This window comes from Macaca thibetana, chromosome 2 (assembly GCF_024542745.1).
Source record: "Macaca thibetana thibetana isolate TM-01 chromosome 2, ASM2454274v1, whole genome shotgun sequence".
Lineage (NCBI taxonomy): Eukaryota > Metazoa > Chordata > Mammalia > Primates > Cercopithecidae > Macaca > Macaca thibetana.
In genome coordinates, this window is record NC_065579.1 from 145,148,542 (window position 1) to 145,175,860 (window position 27,319).

Genomic DNA, 27,319 nt, shown 5'->3' on the forward strand with positions numbered 1-27,319 from the left:
GGCGCATCCTGCTCTCAAAACAGGGCCAAGACCAGCAGTGGTTGCTCATCCCATGTGAGAGAGGGATAAAGTGAGGTTTTTACAGGAACTGAAGCTAGCAGCTAGTGTTGCCTGGACCTGAATACCCTCCTCCCTTTGTTGCCACATGCAGAGTAGGCATACGTTTCCCTCAGTTCTCCAGCACCCAGCGTGGCTGTGTTGCTCTCAATCACTCCACTTAGACAGAAAGCAGCTGAATACAGTCACTCACACTTTAGTCAAAATTAGGTTCCTTTCTTTTGTAAACATTCCCTCCAGAGCACAGGCTCCATGCTGGAGAATGTCATGCATGTGCTACCATGGGAAGTGTGGGAGTGGTGACCAGCACAGCGCCATCACAGGAGTTGGGGGGCTGAGCCACATCTTGAAAACCGGCCATCTGGGCATGCCTGGAGAGGGAACAGCATGGGTCCAGACACGGGGCGCTGAAGTGCCAAGGGGAGTTCGAATGGCTCAGAGGCATGGGACAGGCATTGGCTGCTGAGGGGACATTTACAATGGCACAAGAGCCCCAGGTGTGAGGTGTGGGCATGTTCCAGGACCTGCCGAGACTGATGTGGTGGGCACAGCGGGTGGGGCAGAGGGAGGAGCGAGACTGGAAGCCTGGGAGCTGGCAGGAGCTGGGGCACAAAGGCCTTGAATGTGAGGCTGGAGAGCTGGGGCTTGATCCCAAGGACAACCGGGAGCCGGTTTGTAGGTGGGGAGGGTCTGACCAGCTTTGTGTGAGGGAAAGATGGCCCTGTGACTTGAAGGGCGCTGCTGGGATAACCGAGCCTTCCCTGCTCTCAGGAGAACTTGAGTTTGGAAAGACTCATGCTCATTAGCCTTGAACGAGGATGGTGCTGGGGTCGGGGGGTATTTTGGGCCTGTGAGGCTAACTGCCCCTGGAGACCGGGTTCAGCCGAGGCCAGCATGCTCAGGACGTCTGGTCCCGAGTCCCGTGTTCCCCTCCCCCGGCCTGCATCCCCCTCCCCCAGCAGGGGCGGCACTTCCCGCCAGGCTGGGCTTCCGTTTTTGAGCCGGTTTGCCTTGTGATTTCCCCTGGCAGCTGGGGAATCAGCTTCCCCCTTGGAGCACGGATCCTTCGGAGCAGCCGACAGCTTACTTCTCCTTTAAAATTTTTTTAAAAAATTTTATTTTAGGATAAGGGAAAAAAAAAAAAGCTGGGGGAAAGGCTTTTTAGAAAATTCCTTCGGTGCAGAATTAATGGCTTGTGAAAGTCAGGGGCGGGGCGAGTGGGGGAAGCCGGCTCCCAGCGAGCTCCCCTGCCCTGCTCCCCTTCTCCCTGCTGCCCTAGCACATAGATCACCCCGAGCTGGGCGCCTGGTCCGCCTTTTCCCAGGACCACACCCTGGCTGGATGTCAGGGTATGCCCAAAGGTGTCGTCTGGGGCCTCCCTGGTGTCCCCTTCCAGAACTTATGTTCCCTTGGTGGCAGGGGGGATTCACAATTTTAATTTTAAACAACTTATTTTTAAATGATGTAAGTAATTCATATTCGTGAAAAAAGTTACCTAGCCCCTAGGAAAAGCATCCCTTGCAGTGGTGAGGAGCCCACCTCACCTCTTCCCTGCAGCTGCAGGGTTGCTGAGGGGTGGGACCCGGCCTGGTTGGGGCAGCTGGGGAGACCGCTCAGCACCCACCTTCCAGGGCTGTCCCTAACTGGAACACACACAGGATGGAGTCGGGTAGGTCAGGGCTGGTGCTGAGAGAGAGGAGGAGCCTATGATGCAACTCTCGGGAATGGCTTCCCAGGCAGAGGGAGCGGCCAGGCCAGAGGTCCTGAGGCAGGGACTTGTGATATTTGAGGCACAGAAATGAGGCCAGTGTGGCTGGGGTGAAGGAGCAAGGGCGAGGGGGGTGTGGGTTGGAGTTAGAAGATCAGGGGACCCATGGGAGGATTTAGGATTTAGGATTTATTCTGAGTATCCTGGAAACCATGGGAGGGCTTGAACTGGGGGAGACCTGGTTTGCATTTGTAAAGGGCTCATTTGGCAGCTGTGTTAGCAGATAGGAAATGTCAGTGTGGGAGGCAAGACTGGTCTTGGAAGATGACGAGGACTGGGAGGGCTGTCCAGGTGAGAGGATGGCTGCTCAAAAGCTTTAAGGTAGGCATGATTTGCCCTGAATTTTCTTCTTTTTTGATCAGCAGTTGAACATGGGTAACTTTTACTTAATAATAATAACATAAGCAGCAATCATGTCTGAAACACAGTACTATTGGCTAATACTTTCTGGGCACTTACTGTGGGCCATGTACTGTGCAAACACTTTAACCTGCTTTAACCGACCTGGGCCGGTTCACCCCTCCTTAGGCAACCTGGTGGTCTCCCACTCCCGGGAGGTCACCATATTGATGCCGAACTTAGTGCAGACACCCGATCAGCATAGCGCACTACAGCCCAGAACTCCTAGACTCAAGTGATCCTCCAGCCTCAGCCTCCAGAGTAGCTGGGGCTATAGGCACATGCCACCACGCCCGGTGTGTGCGAACACTTTATATTTTATTTTTTTATTTTTTTGAGACGGAGTCTCGCTCTGTCGCCCAGGCTGGAGTGCAGTGGTGAGATCTCGGCTCACTGCAAGCTCCGCCTCCTGGGTTCACGCCATTCTCCGGCCTCAGCCTCCCGAGTAGCTGGGACTACAGGCGCCCGCCACCACGCCCGGCTAATTTTTTGTATTTTTAGTGGAGACGGGGTTTCACCGTGTTAGCCAGGATGGTCTCAATCTCCTGACCTCGTGACCCGCCCGTCTCGGCCTCCCAAAGTGCTGGGATTACAGGCGTGAACCACTGCGCCCGGCCCCGCGAACACTTTAAAATGAATGATTCACCCCAGCCTCTGAGCGGAAGACGCTGTGGATGTACCCATTTTATAGTTGAGTAAACTGAGGCTCAGAGGTGAAGTGCCTTGCCTGGGTCACCTGCTGTCATCCTCTGGAAGACCATTCCCTCCTGTATGTTGGTCCAGGGCATCCCCAGCCCGTCACACCTCTGGGCTCAGGGCTTGGCCTCCAGGGACATGCTGGAAACGGCCCCAGCCTGGAAGCCCTTCCGGCCGCAACTGTGTTTATTTGCCTAAGCACAGAAGGACCCACTGTCCTTTCTTTTGAAAACTAGCCGAGCCTTTGTGCAAAAACCAGGCAGGCACATCATCGATGGCTTACGCTTGCAAAAAGCACAGACAAGAAATTTAAAAAGAAAAATCTCTAAGGCTTTGCCCTAAAGATGGTTCCAACGCTGCCTTCCGGAGACCTCCCTGAGTCCTGCTCGGAGCCTCTGATGTCCAAATGCAACTGAGGCATGGGCTCATGTCTGCAACCTGGGTCAGCCCTGGGGGCGTGACATTGCAGTTAGCCATTTTCCCCTCTGAGCCTCAGTTTCCCTGTCTATGAGATAGGGCCCCCAGGGCTGCCAGGCTTCTGGGAGTCAGTGCACCCCTGGTACAGTGTCAGTTCCCAGTAAATGCGGCCTGTTATTATGTCTACTGTTGTGACTATTTATTGCTTATGCACCAGTTTTACTAAAATGGGCCCATGACATCCTGTGACTTTTCTTGTAATCAGTATGCGCTGATGGTGTCACTGCGGGATGGGGACTTCTGTCCTGGATGATACGCCGTGATGGATGCACTCAATCCCGTCCAACATATCTGTGTCTCCTTTTCACTCCTCTGCACCACGCCTGTGCCTGCGTCTTTGCGGAGTTGCACTTACTGTCTCAGGGTCACTTCCTGGAGGCCTGTTTTCTATTTTTGTGCAAATTGCACCAGGAACCTTTGAACATACAAAGACCCAGGAGAAGGGAGGGAAGGTAGGAGCAAGTTCAGGGAACAGCCCGGACACGGGATCACCTCTCACAACTGCCCTGTGAGCTGCAGCTGATTTGCTGCTGGAGGGCGTGGGTGATGCTGGGCTGATGTGGACACAGACTGTGCATTCAGACACACCCAGCCTGTTTGTCCCCCTGTAATGTGGGCAGATGAGGGGATAGGTGCTTGGGGAGGGAAAGAAAGGCTGCAGTTTAGGGAGGCCTCCACCTGGAGTCCTGCAAGCTGCTGGGGCTTTGGGATGGTGGTGGTCCTGGGGTCAGAGCAGACATCTGGCAGGAGCAAAGCCCATGGTTGCTGTGGAGACACAGAGCCAGCCGGGGCTGTAGGAAAACAGCCGAGGCAAGAGGGACACCTCTTAGGTGCCAGCGGGTAAGCTGAGGCTGACGGTGGCCTCTGGTCATCTGGTATGGACTCCTCTGCGTTTCTCAGCTGTGCCTGGCCAGGAGAGGCAGCCCCAAGGGTGTAGGGGTATAACTCTCACCCTGGCCGGCCTCCCTGGACTCTTTAAAATCAAACCTGACCTTGTTCCCTTGCCTGCTGGTTCCCACGTACGTTGAACATCATCTCCTTGGGACAGCTCTGTAACCAACACCGAGGTCAGGGCAGGCCTGGGCTTGGGGATGGGGTCCTGTTTGTGTTTGGGCCTCAACCCAGCACTGGGGATATAAAGTAGGAACAAGACTTGAAAGCTCTGATGCCAGGGCCTAAGATCCCAGCCAGCTGTGCGGGCAGGGAGCCGGAGAAGGTTTTGGAGCTGGGATCTAACGTGCCATTCCTCTTCCAGCTCCAGCCGGAGCAGCTGGACTGTGGAGCTGCTCACCTGCAGCACCCGCTATCCATCCTGCAGCCCCTGAAGGCCACGCCCGTGTTCCGTGCCCCGGGCCTCACCTCCGTGGCCGTGGCCAGCGTCAACAACTACACAGCGGTCTTCCTAGGCACGGTCAATGGGCGGCTCCTCAAGGTAGGGAGGGGGTGGGGGCGGGAGGCTCCCCTGGGGGTTGGCTGAGTGTCAGTCTGTACACAGGGCTGCTACAGGTCCAGCCTGACCCTTTGTTTTCTCCCATTCACCTAGCACTTTACAGTTTACAAAGTATTTTGCAAGTCTGTTTTTGCCACTACTGTTCATAATATAGGTGGTGTCTATACAGAGGAGGGAAACCAGGGCTCAGAGAGGGTGCTTCTGTCACAGGCTCTAAGACCGGGGCTTTGAAACCGTATGGGTCTGAGTTCAAATGTCTGGGCTCTGCCATTTGCTGGCCCTTTGACCTTGGGCAGCACATATTCTCTCTCTAGGCCTCAGTTTTCCTGTCTATTAAGGGCTGTAAGCTGTTATGGGGCTTTGGCAAGGTAAGACCCCAGCCTGGTAAGCAGGAATGCTCATTCATTTCTCCTCCTGAGTCCTGCCAGCCACCCTGTCCCAGGGTGACTGGTGTCTGGAGTTAACTGTACCCTAGCCCGTGGCCCTGAGATTCCTGGAGCTGGGAGGAGATGCACAGAATCTGGTTTCCCTGCTCTGGGGCAGGACAGACATGGTGGAGCCTGGGCCAGACCCCCAGGTGCAGCCCTGGACCTGCCCCCAACCCAGCCACCTCTCCTGCTCCCTGTTGGGAGACTCAGCTAAGCGCCACCACTCTATTCATGCACCAGGCCCGGCCTAACTGCTCAGATCCGATCACCCAAGCTCCCCCAACCCACTGCCTGGGCAGATGTTGTGGGCTGGGTGGGCATGGGGAGTGGAGTCCCAGGACCCCACTGCTGCGGCTGGGGAGAGCACAGAGGTGGGGCTCGCCAATGGAGCTCGTGGTTTGGGGTCAGATACTCACATTTGGAGTCTGGCTCTGCCGCTTCCAGCTTTGTGACCTGGGGGCAATTTCTTCTTCCCTCCTAGCCTCAGTGTCCTGGCTTGGGAACATGAGCCAGGCCCCAACCCCACCCTCAACGCCCAGGAGGCTGCAGTTGTTAGGCACCCACTGTCTACCCAGAGCCTAAAGGGCATCCTCTCACTTAATTCTCACACCCCTGCAAGGGAGGCAGAGGCACGATTCCATTGCCACAGATGAAGACGTTGAGGCTCTGAGAGGGAAATGACTGCCCTCCAGACTCACGCAGTGGGAGCTGGACCACAGCCCACACCCCGCCACGGCCAGGAGCCTCTCACCCACCACCCTGCACAGTGTGGCCTCTGTCTCTAGCCAACCCTGCCCTGCTCGGGCCTTAAATCGCCACACCCAGCACAGGCCCTGGGGCACAGTAGGTGCTCAATAAATGATTGAAGGAGTAGAAATGAATTGAGTGTCCACTGGATGCCTGGACATAGGGGTGGGTACAGGCAGTGGCCTGAGCCCCTACAAGGCTCCGCCAGGAGGCCACCTGGGACAGGGGTGTCTCAGTCTGGGACAAAGCCCGTGGAAGCCTAGGGAGAAGGTAATTTTGACTTGGTACGTACAGGCTTCTGGGCCTCATGCGTGCATTGGTAGAAGGGGAACGGGAAGGAATATTTCAGAGAAGAGCACAGCGTAGGCAAAGGCCTGAAAGCTGGAATGTGTGAGCAGGGTTGAGGGGCTGGAGATAAGGCTGGGGTTGTCCAGGTTAGATCACCAGGACCTCAAGTGCCAGAACAGGTTCATCCCATAAGCAGAAAGGAGCCACGAAAGGTTTGGGAGCCCCAGGAGGAAAGCTGGGGCAGGAACTGGCCTAGGAGGTGTCCGGACCACTGGCTGCATCTCAAAATGCCTAGCCTGGGGCCTGGCAGGGCCCAGACAAGACCAGCACGCTGGGAACAGGCAGGGCCAGGCAAGAAAGAGCAGTTTGGTGGGGCTCTGACCGGCATTGTTGTCCTCAGGAGGACACGCAGAGGGTCCCTCAGAGCCAGAGAAGCTTCCAGGCCCCAAATAGTCCTGGTCTTCCTCCTCCCTGCACCTTCCACACCCCCAGCCTTAAGTCTTGGACTCTGGGGTCAGGCAGGCCTGGTATTGCATTGTAGCCTTGTGATCTCTTCACTTTGTGCCTCTTGTCAACTCCCTCGGCTGCTCCCGACCTCAGATTCCTCCTCCGTGAAGTGGGCATGGGGGGAGGAATGAGACGTGCAGCCTAGCAGCTTCCCTGGGCCTGGCCCCATCAGCCTGATCTGTGTCTTATTTAATGCTCATGGCTCACCTGCCCCATTCGCTCAGGAAACAGTCTCAGAGAGGGGAGGCAGCTTGTACAACTTACACGTTGTAGAGCTCCTCAGTGTCAAAGCCAGAATCCAAACCCAAGCCCCTGCCCTTAGCCATGGTGCCTAACAGCCTCCCAGAGCACGTTTTGTAAACTGCAAAGCCTGCACAGATTCACAGGGCGGGATGCTGGAGAAGAGCCTAGAGGGAGCTCCTGGCGGGGGCACAGCAAAGGCAGAAGCATCGAGGCCAGGTCCAGTGCCCTCTCCTGCACACCTGTGATTTCCCACCCCTCCTGAAGGGTCCAAGACAGGATGGGGAGGCGGAGCTCCCAGACCTGGCTCAGGTTGTCCCCTGGGTTTGGCCTCCCCTGCTATGGGCTCCAGCACTCTGATGCCCACTACCCCCAACAGATCAACCTGAACGAGAGCATGCAGGTGGTGAGCAGGCGGGTGGTGACTGTGGCCTACGGGGAGCCCGTGCACCATGTCATGCAGTTTGACCCAGCAGACTCCGGTTACCTTTATCTGATGACATCCCACCAGGTGAGGCCAGAGCCCCAGCCCAACGCCATCCCAGCACCAGCTGAGCCCTCTTGCTTGCCTGGCCTTTGCACACGCTATTCCTCTGCCAGGAGCACCCTCCTCCTCCATCCCCCTTATCTGCTAACTCCACCTTGTCCTGCGCCTCCCAACACGGACCTCGCCTCTACAGGGAAGCCTTGTCTCCCATGTTCCCCCATTAGAGTGTTGACCTTCAGTTTCCCCAGCCTTTCATGGCCCTCACCATGCTGACCGTACTGCCTCCCCAAGGGAGAGGCTGGCAGTCTCACTGAGCTGGGCTCCCACCTCTTCCCCCAGATGGCCAGGGTGAAGGTCGCCGCCTGCAACGTGCACTCCACCTGTGGGGACTGTGTGGGTGCGGCGGACGCCTACTGCGGCTGGTGTGCCCTGGAGACGCGGTGAGGCTGGAGACCAGCAACACCTGGGCCGGAGGGCTGTGGGAGTGGGAGGAGCCGACCTCGGTCCTGACCCTATGGTACTGCCCCAGGTGCACCTTGCAGCAGGACTGTGCCAATTCCAGCCAGCACCATTTCTGGACCAGCGCCAGCGAGGGCCCCAGCCGCTGTCCTGCCATGACCGTCCTGCCTGCCGAGATCGATGTGCGCCAGGAGTACCCAGTGAGTCCTGGGGGAGGCAAGACCCAACTCGGGACACAGAAGGGAGCCTCCCTTCACCCTGCACCCAGGCCCCGAGAGGTGGAGACTCCCCCCCATGGTGCCCCAAGGACCTGAAGACAAATAATGAGAACAGTGACAATGACTGGGCCTTCCTGACCAACTAGTAAGTGCCAGGCACGTGCTTTGTGCTTGACGTCCACCTCTGTTAGGCCTCACATACCATATGAAGCAGATGCTTTTAACATCCCCGTTTTACAGATGGGGAAACTGAGGCACCAAGCAGTGAAATGACTTGCTGCAGGTTGCACAGCTAGGGAGTGGTAGGCTGGAATCTAAACTCAAGAGGCAGGTTCCAGAGACCCAGGAGGGAGGGTACCAGTTGGAGGCTAGGAGGACAATGAGTCCCACCCACCTTTTCCCAGAACAGGGGATGAGGGGAGGGACCACCAGGTGCCAGACTGAAATTTCTCCTTCTCAGAAACAGATAAACCTGTAGTGCAGGGGGCTGGGTCTACCCCCGGCTTGTGCCAGGAGGGCTCTGGCAGGCAGCCTTGGCGGTGGGGGATTCTGGGCCCTGGCAAGGGGTGGGAGCTGAGGTTCAGACAGGTCTGGGGCTCGTGCATCCGGCTCTCAGTGACTTCTCTGAGGATGGGGGTCCTCTTCTTTCACCCTGGGGGGCTCTGACAGCCTGACTCTGGCCTGTAGCTGCTTGGCATCTGGGCCTCCTCTGCCCTGGCCCACCATTATCACACATCACAGAGTCCTTCCCTCATTCATTCAGTCATTTCATTCATTGAACAAATATTATGGAACACCTACTATGTGCCAAGCACAGCTCTAGACTCTGGGGACATATCAGTGATCAAGACAGACCCCTAGCCCCAGGCTTGTGAGGGAGGAGAATAGGCAAGATAAAACCTGAAGGTGATGCTAAGTACCGTGGAGAAAACAAAAGCGCATGGGGGTGGGAAGCAAGTTGTGGGTGCAGATATCTCAGGCCAGGTCAGGTAAAATATGCAGGAGGGGAGCCAGGGTGAGCATCTGGAAAGAGTGTCTGGGTGGAGGGAACTGCCAGTGCAAAGGCCCTGAGGTAGAAACAAGATCAGCTGTTTTGGAGAGTATTAGGAGATGGGGTCAGAGGTCACGGGGGCCAGATCATGCAGGGCCTTCTTGACCACTGTAAGATGATGTTTCATTTTGCAGCTGGTGAAACTGAGGCTCAGAGGGTCACATGTAGGGCATAGTCCTCTAGCCCTGAGTCCTGGCCACCACTACCCCCTCCCCCAGGGGACATTCAGGCAGGGCCAGACCTTGGGTTGGTGCACAGCCCTGGGGCAGGCTGTGAGGGGCGTAGCCTGGGCCCCCAGAGCTGAGGGTTCCTTGCCCCCAGGGCATGATCCTGCAGATCTCGGGCAGCCTGCCCAGCCTCAGTGGCATGGAGATGGCCTGTGACTATGGGAAAAACATCCACACTGTGGCTCGGGTCCCAGGCCCTGCCTTTGGTCACCAGATCGCCTACTGCAACCTCCTGCCGAGGGACCGGTTTCCACCCTTCCCCCCCAACCAGGGTAAGCACGCTCTGCTGTTGGCACAGCCCCGGAGGGGCAGAACGGTGGACTCTCAGGCATGGGGATGGCAGGGGGCCAGAGGTCACAGCTTATGATGTTGGTGGCAATCCCCTGCCCCCATGTCCTCTCCCTGGCTCCCCATCCATTCCAGACCACGTGACCGTCGAGATGTCTGTGAGGGTCAATGGGCGGAACATCGTCAAGGCCAATTTCACCATCTACGACTGCAGCCGCACTGCACAAGTGTACCCCCACACAGCGTGAGTGGCATGGGGGCTTGCCTCCAGGTGGTGGAGGGAAGAACGCATCCCTAGGAAGGGTCTTTGCTCTCAGGGGGCCCGGGGAAGGAAAATCATAGCATCATAGAGTAGACAGGCCCCTCAGTTGTTCATTCACCAGCACATTTATTCATTCTGCAATAAATGCATACTGCCTGATGCCTGGCCTCTGTGGACAGCCAGGTGGGACAGGGCAAAGTGCTTTGATTATACTCAGTTTAGTCTCCTAAAGGCCCCATCTCTTTTGACTCTGCTTTGTATACCTCTTGTACAGGCAGCTCACTACCTTAAAGACCCTGTCTTTCCCGCAGCTCCGATGATGAGAAAGACCTTTCCCTGTGCTGGGATCTGCCTTCTGGGTTCCAGTTCTTGGGACAGGGATGAGGTGAGGGGTGGGGAACCAGGAGTTGAGGGGCCTCCTTGTCTTCCAGCTGTACCAGCTGCCTGTCGGCACAGTGGCCCTGTTTCTGGTGCAGCCAGCAGCACTCCTGTGTCTCCAACCAGTCTCGGTGCGAGGCCTCACCAAACCCCACGGTAAGCCAGGTTAGGGGGCCCGTCCGCCTCTGCCATTTCGTTAACTTTTTTTAAAAAACTTCACATGTTGAGAGTGTTTCCATGCCCTTGCATATTGCTCCGTAGGTTTGGTTTTAACACCTATGTGGGGCTCATCACGTACCACGGTGCATTTAACCCGCCTATAGCTGGACATACTGATTACTTCCTCTTTTTGCATTTTGATATAGCCAGGGCACTATGCATATCCTTGATGATTCCCTGAAGACCACTTCTTAGAAATGACCTGTTGGAGTGATAGTGTGGCCATAGTTTTACATCTTGAACTCAACTGCCTTCCAGAAAGTCTGAGCCAGTTTACACCCCCACCTGCAGTAGGAAGACCATTTCAACAACCCTAGGTGTTCAGGGCATTTGTCCTCAAGGCCTGTGGAGGTGATTCATTTAAGGTCACCCACCCAGGCAGTACCAGACTTGGGCCTTAATCCAAGTCCCTCTGCCCCTGGAGCCCATATTCTCCCCTCTTGTGAAAATCAGGAACTGGGTGGAAAGGGCCCTGCCTGGGTTTCTGCACCAGCAGTGGCGTCCCAAGGGTGGGTGGTGCTGCAGCTGTCCCTGGACAGGGAGGATGGGTTGGCCTCAGAAACCGCACGCTCCCAGGTCCTCTTGCTCATGTCAGTCCCTAGGACCCTTCAGTCTGACTCTGTGCTCGTCGGGGGCCATGCCTGCCCTGGCACTGCATGGTGGCTGGGTTTAATCAATTAAATGGGGCGGGAGCAAGAGGAAGAAATGTAAAAATGGATCAATCTAGGCTTTTTAGTGTAAAGATAAAGTAAAAATGGACATGCCACATACCTCACCCCTGGTTGGTTTCTGAGATGTGTTCACTTTCCAGGTGGCCTGTCACCTTTGCCCAGGAAGCCTCTAAGGCCACTACAGTCCATATCAGGATGGCCAAATGGGATGCCTGGGACCTTGGGTGGGGTGATGAGGCCTAGCCAGGTGGGATGTGCCAGGGTCCTGAGATCCCAGCTCGTCCCCTCTCAGACCTGGCCCATATCAGGGCTGTGGGTGGCTGGGGTAGAGCACCAGGGCTCCTGTAACTCATCTCTCCAGGAAAAGGCTGGTCCTGCCCATTTTCCAGATGGCACAACTGAGATAGCCAACATGGCACCTGGTGCCCTGGCTCCCTGCAGAAGGTCACTGGGGCCCCACCCTGGGCACACATCCTGGGGAAGCAGCCCCAGCATCCAGAGCCTCTGCAGCCCCAGCCTCTGCACTGGGCTCAGAGAATCTTCTCAGGAATCCCTGAAGCCCTGTCTACCCTGGCAGGTGCTAAGGAGGGGGCTCCGTGGCCTCAGCCTGGAATCCCCTGCTCGCTCACAGCACACAGCACCTCCCGCCTGAGCCCCATAACTGCTTTGAAGAGCCTGGCAGGGGCTGTGCTTAATTCAAAGAGGAGCATGGCTGGGGGGGCTTCCAGCACTGGAGGAGGGCCCAGTGGAGTCTGTGCAGCTAAACCATGCGGGAGCCCTGAGCGGCTCCTGGACCCCCAAATTCCACAGTTGAGGCCCCACTAGGACTCCTGCTCTTGTTTGGGGACCCCATCTCAATCACGTCTCTTCCTTCCAGCCCCCAGCCCAGGGCTGTGTACACAGCAGGGCTCGGTGATGGCAGTGTGGGATCACGCTGGGCAGCAGCCTGCTCCTTGTGCTCTAACTTAAGGGGTGTGAGGAGGACCCAGCCTCGTCGCAGTTCATTCAGCATTTATTGAGTGCCTGCTGTATGCCTTAGTCAGTACGGGGCCCTGGGAAAGAACCGAGTTGGACTAGTCCTGCCATCACGAGCCAAGAGCCTCAGGTGTGAGCTGTGGCCGTGTGATCCTAGGGAAGCTACTGAATCTCTCTGTGCCTCTGTTTCCCCACTTATAAAATGGGCCTGCCTGAAGGATTTGGTGGGGATCTGGAATTATGCCCGTAAGGCACCAGCTCTATACTTGGCACATAGTAGATGCCCACTACAGAGCCACCATGCACCTTGGGAACTGACGCCCACTCTGTGCGGATGGCCAGAGAGCACTTCTCTTGAGAGGGGACCTTTGTGCTGGGTCTTGAGAGAGGCACAGGAGCTCACCCCCTGGGAGGGAGTTCCATGGCAGCGTCCCGTCAGATGGCTATCCCCCAGGTCTGCAGTTCTTCAGGCCAGGAGCTGGGGTGGAGGCATGGAGGAAGCCGGTCTGAGAATTACAGTAACTAGCAGAAGAGGCTGCCCCGGGCCTGCAGGAGGCTCTGAACTGATGCTTAATTTGGCATTTAATGAAGTGCCAGTTGGTCATAGTGGCGCTGTGGTCTTTGTGTGGACAGCGGGCAGCAGGGTCTGCACACCACCTCGGGAGCTGGGAGAAGTGTCCCTGGGAAGGGAGGTGCTAGGGCCTGAGCCTCCTGTCACGTTTCCATTGTCCCTCATGGTCCCCACATGAAAGACATGAGAAGTAGAGGATGCTGGAAGGAGGGCTCCAGCTTTGGGGGAGGCAGGGAGGAAGGTGGATGTGCGCCCCATTTGCAGGTGCCTGAGGGGTGAGGTAGCTTCCCTGGGGGTGGCTTCCCAAGGACCACTCATAGGGGTGGGTGGTCACTAGGGGCCAGTGGAGAGAGTGGGGTGGTAGGAACATGGGGGCAATTGTGGGGCCCCTGGGGGTACGAAGAGGTAGGGAGGGACCAGGCCAGGTGGATTCAGGGTCCCTGGGTAGTTGAGTGCCCTGATGGTTTGAGACACCAGTTCTCCCCGCTGGAGTTTAGGAGAGGCTTTGCGGGAGCTGTGAGGACTCCTTCAGCCTCGGTTCTCTAGAATGGGGGTGAGCATCCACCTGGCCACAGGTTACAAGCGGCTAAGGGGAGTGGGGTGACCCTCAGGGGTGGTCCCACATCATTCACTGTGGGGACCCTCTTGTGAGAGCACCTCCTGCCCTGTCACGCCTCAGCCCCATATCAGCACCTACCCACTGGTGGGCTGGGGCCAGGAGGACAGAGGCTGGGCCCTAGCCAGCTGCAAAGCAGACCTGGCAGTGGCTCCGAGGCCTGAGTGGAAACATGTGGGTTCCATGCCCTGGGATTCTGTGGAGTTTACACACAGCACAGGGCAGCCTGTGGTCTGCAGGGGGCCTGGGGCTGGCTCCGTCTGGGGGCTTTGCCTAGAGAGGGCCCCTCCTTGGTAGGAACACGGAGGCCCGGAGAAGGTCAATGGCTTGTCTGTTCTGGCATAGGGAGCCAGCAGCACCCGGGCCTGGCTATGCTGCTTCTCTAGCCAAGGCCCCTGAGGTTTGCACCAGGCCCTGTCCCTAAGGGAACTCCCCACTCTGGTCTTGTGGTCAGCAAATGGTCTGGACGACTGGAGCGTTCCTGTGTTGCCCGTTCCACTGTAGGCAAACTGCTTTGCTTCTGTGTGCCTCAGTTTCCTATTCTGTAAAATGGGTGTAATGATAATGTCTACCTCCTAGGGTTGTTGGCAGTGGAATTTGGTGAATTTTAGAGTGCGAAGTGCTCAGAACGGTGCTGGCAGAGGGAGGGCCGGATGGGCTGGCGGCTGCTGCTATTAGCGTTTTGTCATCACCAGTTCTTGTTGTTGGCATTTGCATCCCCTCGAGGTTCGCTTTTGGGCTGGGGTCCCTGAGGGGAATCAGTCCCTGTCCTGCCCTCATCTGATGTAGAATAAAGAAACCTCTCATATTTTGTGCCAAGGCCTTTGGCCTGGCTGGGTGACCTCATGCCACGTGGCCCGTGGGCACTTTTGCTTTCTGGCCTGATTCTAACCCAGATCCTTCCACAGCCAGCCTTGGGAAGGAGGGCAGAGTAGGAAGTCCCTGGGCTGAAGGGTGGTTGGAGGCCCCTTGGCATGGGTGTGGCTGCTCCAGGGTCCCCAGTCCTGCACTGCTCATGGTCCCAGCAGGTCAGATTCGGGAGCAGGAGGAGGCAGGAATGGCTCACTGGGGCCACCAAAGCTGGAGGACACAGGGCAGGTTGGGGAATCCATACCTCCCAGCTCAGAGCAGTCACTAAGGTGGACGTGGCGGGAACAGCCCTGCCCCTGGTCTCTGCCCCTCCAGAGTCAGGCACCTGGGCTTCAGGGGCCAGCCCTGTCCTCCGCCCTCAGGCAGCTCACTGCTCTTGGAGGCTCAGAATCTCCCCTCCCTCCCTCCCTTCCATCCTTCATTCCTCCTTCCTTCTTTCTTTCCCTCCCTCCTCCCCACTTCCTTCCTTCCCTGAAGCAGCTGCTCTGCCAGGCCTCAGTAACTCCACCGCCAAACAAGGGCCAACCATGTGCTGTCCCCCCATGAGCCCGGGGCCCTTCCTGGGGCTGGCACCTTCACCCAGAGGCTGTGACTTGTACCTGGGCTGTGGGGAGGGGTGTTCCCTGCGGACCGGTGGTACCTGGCCCTCTGAAATGTCCTCTTGGTGTTTGGAGCCCTCCCTGTGCCTTTCCTATGGGCTCTTTGGAAGCCCAGGGTTTCTCTTTTCTGAATCGCTTCACATGGGTCAGTCAGGAAGCTGGAGTTTCAGCCCTGGGGGCATCTCAGGGAGTGGGTGCAGCTTCCCTGTTCTACTATTGGGAAAGATGAGGCCCAGAGACAGGAAGGAGCTGGGCCTGGAGCTCAGCCTCCCAGCCTCCTCTGAGGCCAGGGAGCACTCATGGAGGAAACTGGCCCCACCACTGGGCGAGTTATCCCATCTGCCTGTGCCCACCTTCCTCATCTTTAAACAGGGCCGATGCGACCTGCCCATAGGATGGAAGGCGGTGGTGGTTGGGAGGCATGGGGCCAGGGTGGTGGCCGTTAGGACTGAATGACTAGTGTTTTCTCCCCAGGAAGGCAGGACCGCACTGGGCAGGCTGGGGTGCATTGAGTCCTCCTGCCTCTTCTCTGAAATGCCCCCGTGTCACCCTCTCCTCCTGTTTCCTCTGCAGAGCCCTCAGGATTGCCCCCGGACCCTGCTCTCACCCCTGGCGCCCGTGCCCACGGGTGGCTCCCAGAACATCCTGGTGCCTCTGGCCAACACTGCCTTTTTCCAGGTAAGTAGAGGTCAGGCCAGCGCCAGGTGGGGCCAGGAGGAGGCCAGGGAGCACGCAGGCCACTAACTGCCCCCATGTCCCGGTGTGACCCCTGCTCTGGGCCCACTGCAGTGCTTTGGCACCTGTGTGGGCTTTGCTTTTCTTTCTCTGAGTTTCCACATTCTGCGTGAGGAAGCCTCACTCTGACTGCATGGGACTGCAGGAAGAGGAAGTGGTGAGGGCCAGCCAAGGGGGAAAGCCGGGGGCCAGCAGCTGCCAAGGGAAAGGCAGTGCCCCCAGGCTCTCCTGCCCCGTGCTGTAGCCAGAGGGTGTTGTGCCCTATCCTGTCCTCCCTTAGCCTGAGCTGTGACGCTGGACACACCCACCCACCACTGAGCCCACTGCCCCGTGGGTGGCTTCCATGTCTTCCCTGCAGAATAACTAGAGAACCCCTCGGTCACCCCGTTCCCCATTGTCCAGATGGGGAAGATGAGACCCAGGAAGGAAAAGTAGATGACGCCAGATCACACAGCACAGAGCTGGACTTGTCCTTAGCCCTGGACTCCCCATCCAGTGCTCGTCTTTGCAACTAGCCCCGCCCCCACCATCTGGTCTCGGGGTGGGGGACGCAACTCCTTTCTGGACCCCTCCTGGAGGCGAGTCCTGGGTGGGAAGCGTTGACGAGTCCTGGAGGCGTGCCAGCCACCCCCCTTCCCAGCTCCTTGGAACTCGCCATCTGTTACTTCCGTGGAGGAGCTGAGGCCCGTGAGGGCTCTCACACGTGGGGACCACGTGCCGGGCATCTGGGATGTGCGGGAAGCCTCGTGGCAGGGGCTGGAGCTCTGGGAGGGCTAGGGTGGGGCCTGCCCTCATCCCTCAAGCCCCACCCTGCAAGAGTTGGGGCAAGCACCTCCAGGAGCAGCCAGGGGACTGGGCGGGTGGGCAGGATGGCTCTGCCCCTGGGCCGTGGGCGCCTGGGATGGGGAGGTGCAGGCCTGACTTGAGTCCTGCCGATTCTTCCCAGCTGTGTGGTGGGGCAGTCTCCACTCTGACCGAGCTGCAGGGGCGCCTGCCCTCCTGCCCCCCGGGGCCTGCTCCTAGAATACCGAAGGCAGGCCCAGCGGTGGGGGCCTGTTCGCTGAGCCTATATCCTGGGGAGCCCTGGGACAGGCTGGGTGTGCTGTTCTGAGGTGGCTGAGGACTCAGAGGAGGGACCTGTCTCCAGCTCAGCGTGGCAGGGCACAAAACGGACTTTTGGCCCCGTCAGCAGCCACTTTCCTGTGTTAGCTTCCGGGCTGGGACCCCAGAAGCAGGGAGGTTGACCTGCACTGTCCTCAGGGTGTCACATCTGCCAGCCACAGGGACATAAACAGGAAGCTCTGCCACGCGGCTGGCTGGGGGCTTGGCGTAATACACAAAACCTGAGTCTGTTCACTCAGCAAGTATGTATTGGTGCTGCTCCTGAGAGGGCCAGATGAGCCTGGGGAACTGAACCTCATGACACAAACGTTATTGGATACCTCCTGCATACTAATAATAGCAAGCACATATTAGGCCCCTACAGTGTGCAGCCCCCTGAGGTACACAATCTCCAGTTTTCCCAGCAACCCTATTCCCATTGTCCAGGAAAACCAAGCCTCAGAGAAGGGGAGCGACTTGCATGAGGTCACACAGCTGGGAAATGCAGAGGTGGGGTTTGAACCCAGACCAGGGCTCTTCCAGCTGCTTTCTGCTGCCCTTGGGGGTGGTGTCAGAGAGGCCGAGGCCCAGCCCTGACCCTCCCCGGTTGTCGAGGGGACAGGTCAACAGCCAGGCGAGGGGCTAAGGGTGGTGCCTGGCACACAGGGTTTGGGGAGGCTCTAGGAGCATCGTAGCGCCCCAGCAGACACCTGAATAGTTGCTGCTGAGGGAATGAATGAGGATTGAGTGAGGTACACCCCTTTGATTTGAGGGGAGCATCTGGGAAGGCTTCAGAACAGGGGGCTTTTAAGCTGGATTCTGAGGGCTGTGTTGAGCTTTGCTGGGTGGTAGAAAGGGAGGCAGCTGTTCAGGTTAGGGGAGGGCTCGGGCAAAGGCCGGGGCAGGGGAGCCTGGCCGTGTTGGGTGTCAGGGCATGTCTGGGCAGGGCCTGGTAGGGCAGGATGGGAGATGGGAAGGCTTGAAGAGCAGGGGAACCCCGCTGGGAGTGGAGCCTTAGGAACTGGATACAAGGCCCTCTTGGTTAGATCACTGGGGGTGCTGGAGAGGCTTTTAGTGGTGCTGAGAGCATGAGGCCAAAGTCCTTGGCATTCCTGCACTGCTTGCCTCCCTCAAACATTGGATGTGATGGCCAGGAAGGGGATTTTGGGGGATGGGACAGCCCGGGCAAAGGTCTGACAGTTCAACCAAGCCCACTTTTCTCAACAGGAGCCCATGGTGTCCTGCTTGAGTTAGAGGGCGACACGTGCTGGCTTGGCTCTCCTCAAACCCGCTTCCCACTCCCTGTTTCCTACAGGGTGCAGCCCTGGAGTGTAGTTTTGGGCTGGAGGAGATCTTCGAGGCTGTGTGGGTGAATGAGTCTGTTGTACGCTGTGACCAGGTGGTGGTGAGTGGGGTGACTCCAGCATGGGTGGAGGACGGGCCTGCATAAGTCCAGATGCTGTACCTCTCACCCCACCCTGCCTCTCTCTGCCTTCTGGTTCCCCCATCCCCAGCAGCCCCAACTTCATCTGCCTCCATGACACCCATCCCCAGCAGAACCCCAGGCACTACCCATGCCCCCTATGCTCTTTTCCGCCCTTTTGCAGCTGCACACGACCCAGAAGAGCCAGGTGTTCCCACTCAGCCTCCAACTAAAGGGGCGGCCAGCCCGATTCCTGGACAGCCCTGAGCCCATGACAGGTGGGCACCCCCACCCACCCCACATGGCCTCAGTGTGGTGGGTGGGGCTCGGCCTTGTGCGACTCATTCCAATGGTTGCCCCAAAGCTGCAGATGTCCCACCCCATTGTTCCCCAGCACACACAGAGCCTTATATCCCAGCCCTGCCATGCCATGCCAGGCTCTAGGCCTTGGGGTCTCCATGCATACTTTCCCTTGCCTTCCTGGGCCTGATTGTTCCCATAGAAAAGAGGACACAGGCCAGGCGCGGTGGCTCAAGCCTGTAATCCCAGCACTTTGGGAGGCCGAGACGGGCGGATCACGAGGTCAGGAGATCAAGACCATCCTGGCTAACACGGTGAAACCCCGTCTCTACTAAAAAATACAAAAACTTAGCCGGGCGAGGTGGCGGGCGCCTGTAGTCCCAGCTACTCGGGAGGCTGAGGCAGGAGAATGGCGCGAACCCGGGAGGCGGAGCTTGCAGTGAGCTGAGATCCGGCTACTGCTCTCCAGCCTGGGCGACGGAGCGAGACTCCGTCTCAAAAAAAAAAAAAAAAAAAGAAAAGAGGACACAGTCCTTCTGCAGAGCTTGGAAGGACCTGATGAGCCGGGGCTCGCCCAGCCTTGAACGTGGCATCTGGGGTGTGGTCAGCACCCCTTGAGTGGCGGCTCTGCAGTTGCTGTGACTGTGTTGGGTCTACTCTCCAGGGGCTCCTCTGTTCATGGGGAGTCTCAGGCATCCCTGGTGGACGTGGTGCCCTCCAGATTCCCACCGTGAAGGTCCCAGAATGGCCCTGCACACCCAAGGCCCCAGAGAACCCTCCCTGCCCTCCTCCTTGAGCTACTTGGAGGGTTTGAAGCCCCCAAGTCCTCATAGCCCACATTACTCAGGGGTCCCTGGCATCCTGCGGCCCTGCCGGGGGTGATCAGACCCACTGTGGCCTGGGTGGGATCTGGCTGTGCCACCCACAGGCCTTGTGAGCTCGGGCGAGTCCCTCCTCTCTGAGCCTCAGCCTCTTCTGTGTAAAGTGAGGCTGACCCCAGGCTCCCAGCTGGAGTCTCTGTGAGGGGAAGGAAATCAGGGAGGCCGGGGCTGCACTGTGCTCAGCACAGGCCCCGGGGTTTGGGGAAGGGGCTAAGAACCTCACAGGATCCTGACGCCCAGAACCAGGACTTCCTCTGGGTGGGACACCACAATGATGGGGTGCAGACCTCTTGATAGCTGTTGAGTGTGGAGGGGACAGCGGTGATGGGGCATGCACTACAGAGAGGGGCTGACCGAGCTGCCCCGTGTCTCCCCAGTCGTGGTCTATAACTGTGCCACGGGCAGCCCCGACTGTTCCCAGTGCCTGGGCCGCGAGGACCTGGGTCACCTGTGCGTGTGGAGCGACGGCTGCCGCTTGCGGGGGCCCCTGCAGCCCATGCCTGGTACCTGCCCCGCCCCCGAGATCCGCGCGGTAAGCACGCCCAGTGGAGGCACGTGGCACCCACACTCTGGCACAGCTCATAGGCAGCATCCACAAGGGTCCCATTCCCTGGGGACTCGAACACCAACACATACACCGGCTCATGGGTGCAGTATCACCTGTGAACAGAAGGAAGTGCTCTGCCTCACAGAGCTGACGTTTCAGTGGGGGAGGTGGACAGTAATAAATAAGGAAATGAGTAAATTATAGAAGGCATTGGAAGTGTGGAGTGGAGGAAACACCGAGGGCTGAACGTTGTTAGCTTTGGGGGATACCATGATCACTAAAGCCACCAATGACATGACCAAACATTGCCCCTGGGAGCTGACCTCAGCATCCTGCAGGAGAACCCCTAAGTAACATCCCCGGGCCCACATGGGCTCAGTAATGCACACACATATCCTCCTTGGCAGCACAGTGACCTGCCAAGTGGCCACTGCCCCAGCCCCACCTGAGCCTCCAGACCTTCCTTTAAGCATGCCCGTGCCCTGCTGGGTGCCTGTGACTGTGGGCAGAAGCCTGCTGGCCTCCAGTCTCAGACCCCATTTGCCCCTCTCTCGGGTCACCTGGCAGATTGAGCCCCTGAGTGGCCCGTTGGATGGCGGGACCCTGCTGACCATCCGAGGCAGGAACCTGGGCCGGCGGCTCAGTGACGTGGCCCACGGCGTGTGGATTGGTGGTGTGGCCTGTGAGCCACTGCCTGACAGATACACGGTGTCGGAGGAGTGAGTAGCCACGGTGCCCCCACCCACCCTCTCCAGCAGTGCCAGCCTCTGCTCTGTCCTCACCCCTCCCTCCCCATCCTCCGTCCTCACTCTGCTGCTTTCTGGAAGCCTGTTGCTTCGTGGCCTCGGGGACTGTGCCGAAGCCATTCCCACCACACATCCTGCCATTTCTGCTTGGGGCATCTGCTTTATCCTTCCAGCTCTGTCTCTGATGCCAGCTCCTCTGGGAAGCTCTCACAGGCTGCCCTAGCCCAGCCTTTCTTCCACCTAAGCCTTGCTCTGAGGAAAATCATTTAAAATTAAAAAGGCTGGGGCTACTGGCATGGTTTAGAGATCTATGACTGGCCCAGAGGGGTCCTAGGAAACATGAGCAGAGGCTGAGCTGGCTTTCCTTTCGGGAGGCCGTGCGTCTGGCATGTGGAAGAGCCGTCATCTACCAGCCCAGCAGACGTTCTCATGATCAGAGACCGTCTTGTCCCAGCCCCTTGTCTTATAGTTGCAGAACTGTGGGAAACTCATGGGGTAAATTATACATAGAAGGCATTGGAAGTGTGGTGTGGCGTGGAATGGGGCAATCCCTGAGCCTGGCTCCAGGGTGGCCGTGGGGGCTGAGGACTGCTGGCCGCTCTCACTGACCACAGCACCTCCCCTCAGGATTGTGTGTGTCACGGGGCCAGCCCCAGGGCCACTCTCAGACATAGTGACTGTGAACGCCTCTAAGGAGGGCAAGTCCCGGGACCGCTTCTCCTACGTGGTAAGGGGGGCTACAGCCCACTGTCCCGCCTGCCCAGCACACACGCTCCCAGGGGGCTGGCCCAAGGCCCAAACACCTGCCTTCCTCCCACAGCTGCCCCTGGTCCACTCCCTGGAGCCTCCCATGGGCCCGAAGGCCGGAGGCACCAGGATCACCATCCACGGGAATGACCTCCATGTAGGCTCTGAGCTCCAGGTCCTGGTGAACGACACAGACCCCTGCACAGAGCTCATGTAAGCCTCTGGGCCTGACCCACCCCTTCTAGTCCAGAGAAATCAACGGGCTTGGGGGCTGGTGGGCTGGAGGTGACATCCTTGAGCCAAGCCTCACCTGAGTCTTCATTGGCTGTGTCCCCTAAGCCAAGCCACTTCTCTCTGAGCCTCAGTTTCCTCAGCTGTCAAGAATAGTACCAGTAATTGGAAGAAGGGCTTTTTGTGCTAGGTATACAGTAGATGCTCCATAAGTGATAGCTGTAATGAGAATGGTGTTGATTGCACACATTCAGATCTTCTGGCTGGCCCAGGGGTGTGGTGAGTGGCAGGGGTGTGGTTGGAGTCTCTTGGCGAAACACCTTTGTCTTTATTATGCACTTATTGTGTACCAGACCCTACTAATAGGCATTGCTGGGACACCAAGAGGAGCACAACATAGCCCTCAAGGGAAGGCCAGACACACCCACAGGAAGTAGGAACATCCAGTGGGATTGGGAGAAAAGTCAGTGCCTTCAGGGATCTAGGGAGAGAGGCTTCACCAGGGGTGGAGGCGGGAGAGAAGACCTGGGAAGGCTTCCCGGAGGAGGTGGGATGGGGCAGAATTTGGAAGTATAAGGAAACAGCTAGGTGCTAAGATGAATTGGGACCAGTCAAGGAGGCCTTGAACCCCGGGCCAAGTGCATGGGCCTGTGCCCCAGGTCTCAGGGGCATTGGCAGTGGGTGAGCAGCAGGAGGCAGGCCCTGCTGATAATCTGCTGCTCCCCCAAGGCGCACAGACACCAGCATCACCTGCACCATGCCTGAGGGGGCCCTGCCGGCTCCGGTGCCTGTGTGTGTGCGCTTCGAGCGTCGGGGCTGCGTGCACGGCAACCTCACTTTCTGGTACATGCAGAACCCAGTCATCACGGCCATCAGTCCCCGCCGCAGCCCTGTCAGGTAAGACTGGCACCCCGCCCTTCCCCCAGGCTCTCTGGGGCTGCAGGTGGACTGATAGGTTTTGCCGTCCCCCGCAGTGGCGGCAGGACCATCACGGTGGCTGGTGAGCGTTTCCACATGGTGCAGAATGTGTCCATGGCCGTCCACCACATTGGCCGGGAGCCCACGGTGAGGCAGTCAGGGGCCTGATGGCTGGGAGGGGGTGGCCCAGGCACAGCCAGGGCCCTAACTGACCAGGCCTCCTCCCACTGCATCTCTGTCCCCTCTTCCTCCCTCTGCCTCTGTGTCTCCTCAAACCCCACTCCCCCCGTTTCTCCATGTCCATCCGTCCATCCTGCACCCCGGTCTTGGCCCCTGGCCCTCATGCCCCAGCTCTGCAAGGTTCTCAACTCCACTCTCATCACCTGCCCGTCCCCCGGGGCCCTGAGCAATGCATCGGCACCAGTGGACTTCTTCATCAATGGACGGGCCTATGCAGACGAGGTGGCTGTGACTGAGGAGCTACTGGACCCCGAGGAGGCACAGCGGGGCAGCAGGTTCCGCCTGGACTACCTCCCCAACCCACAGTTCTCTACGGCCAAGAGGGAGAAGTGGATCAAGCACCACCCCGGGGAGCCTCTCACCCTCGTCATCCATGTGAGCACGGAAGGGGCCAGGGTAGGCGGGGGCAAGCAAGCCAGCCTCAGCCATGGGCCTTGGGAGCACTTCCCCACACCACAGTTCTCCCCCTTTGCACCCACAGAAGGAGCAGGACAGCCTGGGGCTCCAGAGTCACGAGTACCGGGTCAAGATAGGCCAAGTGAGCTGCGACATCCAGATTGTCTCTGACAGAATCATCCACTGCTCGGTCAACGAGTCCCTGGGTGCAGCCGAGGGGCAGCTGCCCATCACAGTGAGTGGATGGGGTGCCGGAGCAGGGCAGACCCGGCCCCCACCCCTGGCCCATCTGCCAAGCATCTGCCTGTTACCCAGCACCTGAATTCACTGAGCGTTTTCATGCTCAATAGCTCAGTCCAGCAAAGCAGAGCTTTATATCCCCACTTGACAGATGAGGAAACTGAGGCCCAAGAACTTAGTGACTTGCTTGAGGTCAGTGATGGGCCCCATCTGGACCTGGACCATCAGAAACCATAAGAAGTTGTCCCTACGCCACTTGGTGTCTGTCCTAGAGCCTGGGCTGCCAGGCACCATGTAGAGGCATGGAGGGCAGGGGAGCAGGAGGAGCAGAGAGAGGCCAGAACGTGGGATCTTTTCTGCACTGTATCTCGTTGCATGCCTCCTGGGATGGGAAGCTCACTCTCTCCCAAGCAACATGTGCCACCCCAGGATGGCTCTGACTGGGAAAGCTTCCTTTTACCTGCACCTCAGTCCCAGTCCTGCCCTCTGAGTCATCATACCTCACCTACCCCCTGGTCTCAGGGCAGCCCTGCAGATACTTGGGGACAGCAGCCAGGCCCCGTGAACTGCTTCCTCTGGTTCACTCACTACTCCTCCCAGGCTGTAATGATAATCACAGCCCCCTGTATTGAGCCACCTCTGTGCCAGGCCCAGGACCAAGGGCTTGACAAGCCCTCATTTAGCCCTCCCAGTGTCCCCAGGAGGTGGACATTGTTATCTCCATGTTATCAGTGTGGCACCTGAGGCTCAGAGAGGTTAGGTAATTTACCCAGGGCCACACAGCAAATGAGGAGCAGAACCAGAGTGTAAGTCTAGGAGAGCTACAACCCCTCTCCCCAACCTCTACACAGATCCAGGTAGGGAACTTCAACCAGACCATCGCCACACTGCAGCTGGGGGGCAGCGAGACGGCCATCGTTGTGTCCATCGTCATCTGCAGCGTCCTGCTGCTGCTCTCCGTGGTGGGTAAGGAGCCCCATCCTCAGGACACCTTGGAGGGCAGGCTTGCCACCTTGCCCCAGCCCCTCTGAAGATTGGCAGATGGAGGAAGGCAGGATGGGATGGGGCACAGCTTGAACAAAGGCTTGGCCACGGGAACAGGTTAGGCACCCAGAGGTCGGGGGAGGTGTGCCCCTCTCCAGCACCAATGGGTAGAAGATGTTAGATGGCTGGGGGACATGCTGGGCCCAGGCCAAGGTCCCTGAATCTCAAGCAGAGAAATTTGGAACCGTGTTCTCCAGTCAATAGAGAGCTACTGAAGGTACTTAAGAAAAGGTTACTCAGGGAAAATTAACCTACATGTCTGGTGGGCTGTATCGCTGTTAAAATAATGGTCATGAAAGTAATAGACTCGACGTAGCAGAGAAACTGGAGCCGTCATACACTACTAGAGGGAATAAAACAAAGTGCAGCCGCTTTGGAAAACATTTTGGCAGTTTCTTAGGATATGAAACATAGAATTACCCTATGACTTACGAGCCAGCAGTTCTACCCCTAGCGATCTGTTCAAGAGAAATGAAAACGTAGCCACACAAAAACTTATACACACGTGTTTACAGCAACATTATTTATAATAACCAAGAAGTCAAAGCAACCCAAATGTCCATCAACCAATAAATGGATAAATGAAATATGATCTATTCATACAATAGAAAATTTTCCGTAAAATATGATCTATTCATACAATGGACAGTTATCCATAAAAAGGAGTGGAGTACTGATCCATGTCACCATGGGCATGCACCTTGAAAATATTACACTAACCGAAAGAAGACTCACCGAAGGCTGCATATTGTATGATGCCGTTTATATGAAATGTTTAAAATAGGGAAATTCAGAGAGACAGAAAGCTGAATGGTGATTGCCAGGGACTAGGGAGAGCATGAATGGGGAGTGACTGCTGAATGGCTACGGGTCTTCTTGAGGCAGTAAAAATGCTCTAAAATTAGTGGTGATGGTTGCACAACTCTGTGAATATACTAGAAACCATTGAATTAGGCCAGGCGCAGTGGCTGGTGCCTGTAGTCCCAGCACTTTGGGAGGCCAAGGTGGGTGGATCACTTGAGCCCAGGAGTTCAAGACCAGCTTGGGCAACATGGCAAAACTTTATCTCTACAAAAAAATACAAAAATTGCATGGGCATGGTGGCACGAGTGTGTAGTCCCAGCTACTCAGGAGGCTGAGGTGGGAGGATCACCTGAGCCTGGGAGGTGGAGGCTGCAGTGCGCTGTGATCGTGCCACTGTACTTCATTCACCCTGGGCAACAGAGTAAGACTCTGTCTCAAAACAAAAAAGAAAGAAAAGAAACCATTGAAGTATACATTTTAAATCACCAGATTATATGGTATGTACATTATATCACAATAAAGCTGTTTTATTTTTAAAGTGAGTATATTCAATGCAGAAAATTTTTGGAAAAACTGAAAGATGATAAAAGGAAAAAATACCCATCATTAGTACCCTGTGTATTTTTGTATATTCCCTCCCAGTCTCTTTTCTGAAAATACTATATATTAATAGATATTTTAATACATTATATATACATTCCTCCCCACCCCAGAAAAGGTTATAATGTAATACTGCTTTGTAATCTGCTTTTAAAAGTTTCTTAATTTACAAGTAACACCTGGTCATTGTAGAAGGAATAGAAAATGCTCAAAAGCAGAAAGTAAACAGAAGTCACCCAGAATCTTCCCACCCAGGAAAGCCGCTGTTAACCACTATTTCACACACACACGTATTCCTGTTTCTTTTTCTTTTTTTTTAAGGGGGCTAGACAAATTCTAACAGAGCTGTAACACTACACATTTCTTTTTCTAAGAACAGGTCATCAGGCATTGCTTTGCTGGCCATTCCCCAAGCCCTCTGCCCATGGGAGAGCTCCCTGCAACTCCCCACCCCCAACCCCAACCCTGCCCAGGAGGGAGGACTGCAGGGCCTCCTCCCACACCTTGCCCAGAGGAGCTGGAGCTGAGGCCAGCGAGCAGAGCCCCAGGCCCTGCATACAGCAGGTGCCAATAAAAGCTTTTCAAAGGGCACTAGAGGCCTGACCTGCCTCTCCACTGCCCACAGCCCTATTCATCTTCTGTACCAAGAGCCGACGTGCTGAGCGTTACTGGCAGAAGACGCTGCTGCAGATGGAGGAGATGGAATCTCAGATCCGCGAGGAAATCCGCAAAGGTAATGGGCTGGGACCCTGCAGGGCTGGGCCTCCACTTTCCCTCCTGGGGGATGGGTTCTCGGGCCACTCATGGCTGTCCGCGTGTCCGCCAGGCTTTGCTGAGCTGCAGACAGACATGACAGATCTGACCAAGGAGCTGAACCGCAGCCAGGGCATCCCCTTCCTGGAGTATAAGCACTTCGTGACCCGCACCTTCTTCCCCAAGGTCAGCCCGAGCCTGAGTCTGCCCCTGAACCTGTGCCAGCCACCTCAAGGCAACTCAACCTCTCTGAGCCCTGCCAGCCTAGAGGGTCCCTTGAGCAGTGCCAAACCTGCACAGCTGTCCACAGCCGTCCTGGCCACTTGCCCTGGCCTGCCACGGGGTGGAGGGTTGGAGGCAGATTCTTCACTCTTATTCTCTGCTCACTTGATGTTTAACTGTCCACACGGAAGCCAGCTGTAGCCCCACTCTCCTGGCCAGCTGGGCCTTCCTCTCCCCTTTTCAAGGTGGGGCAGAAGTGGCCAGGGCTGTCCCAAGCCAGCCTCTCTCCTTCCTGTGCCTCTTCCCAACCAGGCTTCACTTGGTCTCTACACTCCCTCCTCCTGTCCAATGGACTCCTGCCCCACCCCTTCCATGCCTGTCATGCCTCCCCTTGCCCTTCCAGGGTCCACTGCCCTCGCTCCCTCCTGGTGGTACCACCCTCC

At 57.2% G+C, this 27,319-nt stretch overlaps 1 protein-coding gene across 1 annotated transcript in view; it reads left to right on the top strand.

The window, feature by feature from the left end:
- PLXND1 (plexin D1) overlaps window positions 1–27,319 on the top strand; it is a 51,848-nt gene that overhangs the window by 12,720 nt on the left and 11,809 nt on the right. Inside the window, exons 2-22 of the mRNA XM_050781564.1 lie at window positions 4,653–4,829; window positions 7,437–7,568; window positions 7,884–7,984; window positions 8,074–8,203; window positions 9,594–9,771; window positions 9,923–10,031; window positions 10,481–10,583; window positions 15,522–15,626; window positions 18,100–18,189; window positions 18,392–18,485; window positions 19,766–19,920; window positions 20,503–20,654; window positions 21,309–21,408; window positions 21,502–21,641; window positions 22,389–22,556; window positions 22,634–22,724; window positions 22,929–23,192; window positions 23,299–23,448; window positions 24,305–24,419; window positions 26,527–26,634; window positions 26,728–26,840. Coding sequence (XP_050637521.1) covers window positions 4,653–4,829; window positions 7,437–7,568; window positions 7,884–7,984; window positions 8,074–8,203; window positions 9,594–9,771; window positions 9,923–10,031; window positions 10,481–10,583; window positions 15,522–15,626; window positions 18,100–18,189; window positions 18,392–18,485; window positions 19,766–19,920; window positions 20,503–20,654; window positions 21,309–21,408; window positions 21,502–21,641; window positions 22,389–22,556; window positions 22,634–22,724; window positions 22,929–23,192; window positions 23,299–23,448; window positions 24,305–24,419; window positions 26,527–26,634; window positions 26,728–26,840 — 2,775 coding nt within the window. The remainder of the gene's footprint in view (window positions 1–4,652; window positions 4,830–7,436; window positions 7,569–7,883; window positions 7,985–8,073; window positions 8,204–9,593; window positions 9,772–9,922; window positions 10,032–10,480; window positions 10,584–15,521; window positions 15,627–18,099; window positions 18,190–18,391; window positions 18,486–19,765; window positions 19,921–20,502; window positions 20,655–21,308; window positions 21,409–21,501; window positions 21,642–22,388; window positions 22,557–22,633; window positions 22,725–22,928; window positions 23,193–23,298; window positions 23,449–24,304; window positions 24,420–26,526; window positions 26,635–26,727; window positions 26,841–27,319) is intronic.